Source organism: Cornus florida, unplaced genomic scaffold (assembly GCF_030987335.1).
Source record: "Cornus florida cultivar Cherokee Brave unplaced genomic scaffold, ASM3098733v1 CherokeeBrave_3.0.0_Hap2_Chr08, whole genome shotgun sequence".
NCBI lineage: Eukaryota > Viridiplantae > Streptophyta > Magnoliopsida > Cornales > Cornaceae > Cornus > Cornus florida.
In genome coordinates, this window is record NW_026775578.1 from 63,132,639 (window position 1) to 63,138,081 (window position 5,443).

General features: G+C 36.1%; 3 protein-coding genes across 3 annotated transcripts; all 3 read left to right on the plus strand.

The window, feature by feature from the left end:
* The first annotated feature begins 1,058 nt into the window (after window positions 1-1,058).
* LOC132270402 (uncharacterized) lies at window positions 1,059-1,652 on the plus strand. The gene has a single exon (XM_059771586.1). The coding sequence runs from the start codon at window positions 1,059-1,061 to the stop codon at window positions 1,650-1,652; it is 594 nt and encodes a 197-aa protein (XP_059627569.1).
* Window positions 1,653-1,667: 15 nt separating this feature from the next.
* Window positions 1,668-2,273, plus strand: LOC132270403 (uncharacterized). Its single transcript, XM_059771587.1, has one exon. It carries the CDS (start codon window positions 1,668-1,670, stop codon window positions 2,271-2,273), a length of 606 nt encoding a protein of 201 aa, XP_059627570.1.
* Window positions 2,274-3,548: 1,275 nt separating this feature from the next.
* On the plus strand, window positions 3,549-4,611 carry LOC132271861 (dehydration-responsive element-binding protein 1A-like). Its single transcript, XM_059773365.1, has one exon. It carries the CDS (start codon window positions 3,688-3,690, stop codon window positions 4,387-4,389), a length of 702 nt encoding a protein of 233 aa, XP_059629348.1. The 5' UTR covers window positions 3,549-3,687; the 3' UTR covers window positions 4,390-4,611.
* The last annotated feature ends 832 nt before the right edge of the window (window positions 4,612-5,443 follow it).

A 5,443-nucleotide genomic window follows, 5' to 3' on the forward strand; every position in this document is an offset into this window, starting at 1 on the left:
GGTTGAGTTCTAAATTTACTCGGTCTTGCTCGGTGCACGTGGCTTATGGGATATTGCGTGTGCCATGAAATAGATTAGTTTCATCAGTAAAGTGTGAAATACCTCAATAATACATATATATATATATATGATAATAAAAAATTATACATAAGAAAATAATACTAAAGTTATACAATGCATCAAAATTTTGAAATCATATCCTTATATCTCACAATAAAATTGCTCATACCATCTCCCAATAAATTAAAATAAAATTGGCTTCACTGTCACAATAATTTATAACTGTATTAAATATATAATAACAATTCCATGTTCAAAACCTATAATATAATCCACTAAATAGTAAAAAAAAAATCTTAAATATAATGCAACTTTAACCTCATTTAACTAGATTATAATCTTAAAACTCTATATGTATATATATATATATATATATATATATATATATATATATATATATGCATTTTCTTATAATTCAACCCGCTCAAACTGAAAGAAATTTTTGTTTAAATGTTCTCAAAAAATGAAATTGGACTATAAATTTCAGTCCAATCCTCTAATCCCAAGATGTCAAACATAAGAGCATCCGCACTAGCCTCTCCGAATTTTGGCTCTCTAAAAACGCCACATCGGCTTTTCCAAGAGCCACATCAGCAATTCCAAGAGCCACGTCAGCAGTTTTCACTCTCCAAAAACATGCACTCCATCAGACTCTCTGAGTTTTCGCTCTTTAAAAAAAATAATAATAAAAAATTAAAATTATTATTCTTTTTTTAACTTTTCCTAAACGGCTATATTTTTAAAAATTGAATTTTTAATCGTTATATTTGTAACGGCTATATTTTTAAAATTTGAATTTTTATCGGTAATGTTTTTAAAATTTGAATTTTTAACAGTTATATTTGTAACGGCTATATTTTTAAATTTTGAATTTTAAACAGCTATATTTTCATCTTATATAATGAAACTCATTTGCTCATTTGAAAATCATCACTATAATCATCTCTCTCCATTATAGAAAAATATCATCATCCATCTTTTTCAATTTCAAAATTCGAATGGCTTCGTCATCACAAGCTTTTCCTTTGGCAGACTCTAATTCTTCATCTTCCTCGTCATCCTCTTCGGAAAGTGATCCTTTTGGGGCGTTGATTCAACAGGATCAAGACGAATTCTATGAGATTATGAATTCAGTGAGGCCAAAGATAGTCAAGCAAGTATTTCAAGTCCGTAAAAAGAAGCGGTACATTCATCGTGACCGAGAGGGAAGCCACTATCAGCTAATAAAAGACTACTTCAACGAGAATTGCACATATCCACCGGAGTACTTTCATAGGCGATTCAGGATGCGACGAGAACTTTTTCTTCGTATCCTTAATGATGTCAAAGCTTATGATGACTACTTTGTCCAAAAAAAGGATGCAACTGGTCGTCTGGGGTTGTCTTCTATACAGAAGATGACAACTATTGTTCGTATACTCGCATATGGTTGTGCAGCCGATCACTATGATAAGTATATTAAAATCGGCGAGAGCACAGCCATTAAATGCTTGAAGGCATTTTGTAATGCTATTGTTGCTGTGTATGCAGAGGAGTATATGCACCCAACCAACGAAGCCGACATAGCACGGTTGCTTGAAGAAGGGGAGTAGAGAGGTTTTCCGGGTATGTTTGGTTCTGTCGATTGTATGTACTGGGAGTGGAAGAATTGCCTAGTGGAGTGGCAAAGCACACATAGGGGACGATCTGGTAAGAATACTCTCGTATTGGAAGCAGTTGCCTCACAAGATTTGTGGATCTGGCATGCATTCTTTAGAATGCCGGGTTCATACAATGATATAAATGTGTTGGATCATTCCTCAGTATTCAACGGCATTATCAATGGCCAATTACCTCCGGTTAATTGTGTAGTAAATGGACATCACTATAGAATGGGGTATTACCTGTCTGATGGTATATACCCTAAGTGGGCAACTTTGATGCAGACCATCCCACACCCAACCACTACAAAAGAAAAATTATTTGCTCAGCGACAAGAGGCAGCAAGAAAAGATGTGGAACGGGCTTTTGGGATATTGCAGATCAAGTGGGTAATAACGCAAGGACCAGTGCATTACTGGGAGAAAGATGGCTTGCGCCTCATAATGAAAACGTGCATCATTTTTCACAATATGATCATTGAAGATGAGCGTCATGCAAATGTTGGAAGATGGACTCCGCCACCGGAGGATGCAATCCCGATTCCCACTTTAAATCGATGCCCATCGTTTTAGTGGCACACATATCCTCTCGCCAACTTCAAATTTGCAACAGAGAGACAAATACGCGGTTGAGGAATGATTTGATGGAAAATTTGTGAAACCGCTATGCTGATGAAGATGTTTAATTTATGTTGCATTTTATTTACTTTTAAGATGTTATGATATTTCGTGTACTATAATTTTTATTATGTAATGGCTTTTTAAGATTAAAAATAATAAATTGGAATAAGAAAATAAGTATTAGAAAATTCTATGGGAATAAGTAGATGAATTTGGAATTTTAATTTTTTTTTTTTTTTTACAAAAGGTGTTAAAAAAAAGTTTTTTTATTTATTTATTTTTGGCTCAAATAAATAAGGATTACAAAATAAGGATTAAAAATAATGAATTGGAATAAGAAAATAAGGATTACAATTTAAAGCAAAAAAAAAAAAAAAAAAAATCAAATTTTAAGGAAAAAAAAACCAAAAAAAACAAAAGCTTTTTGAATTTTTTTTTTGGCCCAAATAATTTTTTTTTTGACAAATAGTGCCTAAATAATATATTTTTTATTCAATGAATTTTATTTTATTTTTTTCCCAAAAAAAAGAGCTCATTTGAACCTATTTTTAGGTTTTTTTTTTAAAAAAAAATCTGCCACTATTTGGTGCAGTGTTACACCATTGTTATAAAGTGACAAAAGAAAGGCAACCAAACGGCGCCATTTTGGACTCATAAAAAACAAAAAACAAAAAATACCCCGATCGCGGGCCGGCTCGCTAAATATCGCGAGCCTCAAATGGGCCCTACCATTTTGAAGAGACCATTAGAGGACCAAAAGCAGGTTTGGCTTGCGGAATAAGGCTTCTGCTAGTAGGTTGCTGATGCTCTAATGTCCAAACACCTCAAATAAAAATAAAAATAAAAATTACCCTATCTAATATCCAGCTTATCTTAGTAAGATCGCCGAGGAACTTGTCTCCTCGTACATTTACATAAAAAGAAACCCAATTAGAGTAGTTGGTTCATTGAATTGTGGATAAGCTCCATCCAAATGTTTCTTATAAAAGAAGAAAAGGTCAAATGTTGACTGGCACTTCACCTCAAATCACACGTGTCAATTACCTTTTTGTTTACAACGTGGTGCCAAAACAGCTGGCACAACATCAACATCATCATAATATCCCCCACTTTGTGTGTTGCAACCGTGGGCAGCCACCAGCCTGTCCCCTCCGCATCATATTCAATTCAATCCCCTCTGTTTAAAGCGTAACACTCGCGTTAGATTATCCATACCACACATATCTATATATATATATATGCACAATCAAATTTAGACAGTCACTTCATTCATACTTGTTCCCCCAAAAGCAAAGCAAACTGAAATCAGTACTACTAGTACTAAATTTCAACCAGAACTTCTACTACTACTTCCTACTACTACTGGATGGAAATCCTTTCTAATTATTCAGACCCAGTTCCATGTGGGTCAGATTTCTGGTCACTGGAGTTGCCGGAATCATCATCGGTGGTGTCTGATGGATGCAGCACCGGCCGTGCCAATTGTTCCGACGAGGAGGTTATGTTGGCTTCGAGTCATCCGAAGAGAAGAGCCGGGCGGAAGAAATTCCGGGAGACTCGGCACCCGGTGTACCGGGGTGTGAGGCGGAGGAACGGCGGGAAATGGGTCTGCGAGGTCCGGGAGCCGAACAAGAAGTCGAGAATATGGCTGGGGACGTTCCCAACGGCGGAGATGGCTGCACGGGCCCACGATGTGGCGGCGCTAGCTCTGAGGGGCCGCCGGTCGGCTTGTCTCAATTTTGCAGACTCGGCATGGCGGCTGCCGGTTCCGGCAACGTCGGATGCTAAGGACATCCAGAAGGCGGCAGCGGAAGCGGCGGAAGCTTTCCGGTTGTCGGAAGATCAATCCAACGAAGTTTCCGGTGATGACATGAGGCCGGAAAGAACGATGACAATGCCGGAACAAGTGTTCTTCATGGATGATGAGGCGGTTTTCGGCATGCCGGGATTGCTTGCAAACATGGCTGAGGGGCTGATGCTACCTCCACCACACTCTGGAGGATATGGGCACAATGAGAATGATGACATGGAAGCAGATGAAGTGTTCTTATGGAGCTATTCCATTTAATTTGATTTTATTGGTTGTACTGTGTTGTGGCTTGTTAGGATTGTTAATCCGTATTTAATTTTTAACTAGTACGGATTGGTAATTGGATTATTTTAGAGGAGATTGGTAATTGCATATGTATGTTAGAGAGGAATGGGTTTAAATTAATACAGTATCTTTGTATAGTATAACAGTGAAAATGATGAAAAGTAACATTTGTGTAATGAAACACTAAAAGTCTGCTTTACATTGGTCGCTTTAATAGGTTGTGAACTTCGAAATTACCAAGATGCCCTTCGCTTCAAACATTGTGGTACAGTCTCTGCTTCATATGAAACAGAAAATGCAAAATAGAAATTGTTGCTCAAAGGACCCTTAAATGGTCACATTCTGGCTTCAATGGATCCATAGGAGATAAGAGAAAGGAAACACAACATTTCTTATTCTTTCTTTTCTTTTCCTTCCATCCAAAATAGGCCTTTATGTTTGGAGGATTTTTTTTTTTTTTTTTTTTTTTTTTTTTTTTTTTTTTTGGTTATTGCAATATATTATATGAATTTTGATTACTACACTGTTACTAAACTTGAGGGCAACCCTTGGTGCCAGGGTGGATCTAGGTGTATGTTTTGTTGAGCTAATGTTTTTTTTTTTTGTTATAGGCAATTAATTTTAGTCCAACCAAAAAAAAATATTAGTATTAGTCCACCAAAAAAAAAAAAAAATAGCCTAACCCACTAATAATTCTTGAATTGTCCTTACTTGATGCAATGATAAGATTGCTTTGATGGGATTTGAAATAAGGAAACAACTCATTCGCATGCGAAGGTAAGGTTGCGTACAACTTACAGCTAACCTTTTTGTAGATCTGCAATATCAAGAGCCTCATGCACTAACATACTTTGTTTGGTTAGAGGGATGGAAAAATGGATGAAAATAAGAGGGAAATGGATGGATGATTCATTCTTAAGGAATGAAAGATGTCGTTGTCATTTTTTGTTTGATTGAATAAAATGAATAATAGAAATAATTGAAGGCGTGTCAATTTTTTTTTGGTTAGAAGGAATGAAAAAGAAGG

Coding starts and splice junctions, on each gene's coding strand:
- LOC132270402 (XM_059771586.1), top strand. CDS start 1,059: ATGGCTTCGTCATCACAAGCTTTTCCTTTGGCAGACTCTAATTCTTCA.
- LOC132270403 (XM_059771587.1), top strand. CDS start 1,668: ATGTTTGGTTCTGTCGATTGTATGTACTGGGAGTGGAAGAATTGCCTA.
- LOC132271861 (XM_059773365.1), top strand. CDS start 3,688: ATGGAAATCCTTTCTAATTATTCAGACCCAGTTCCATGTGGGTCAGAT.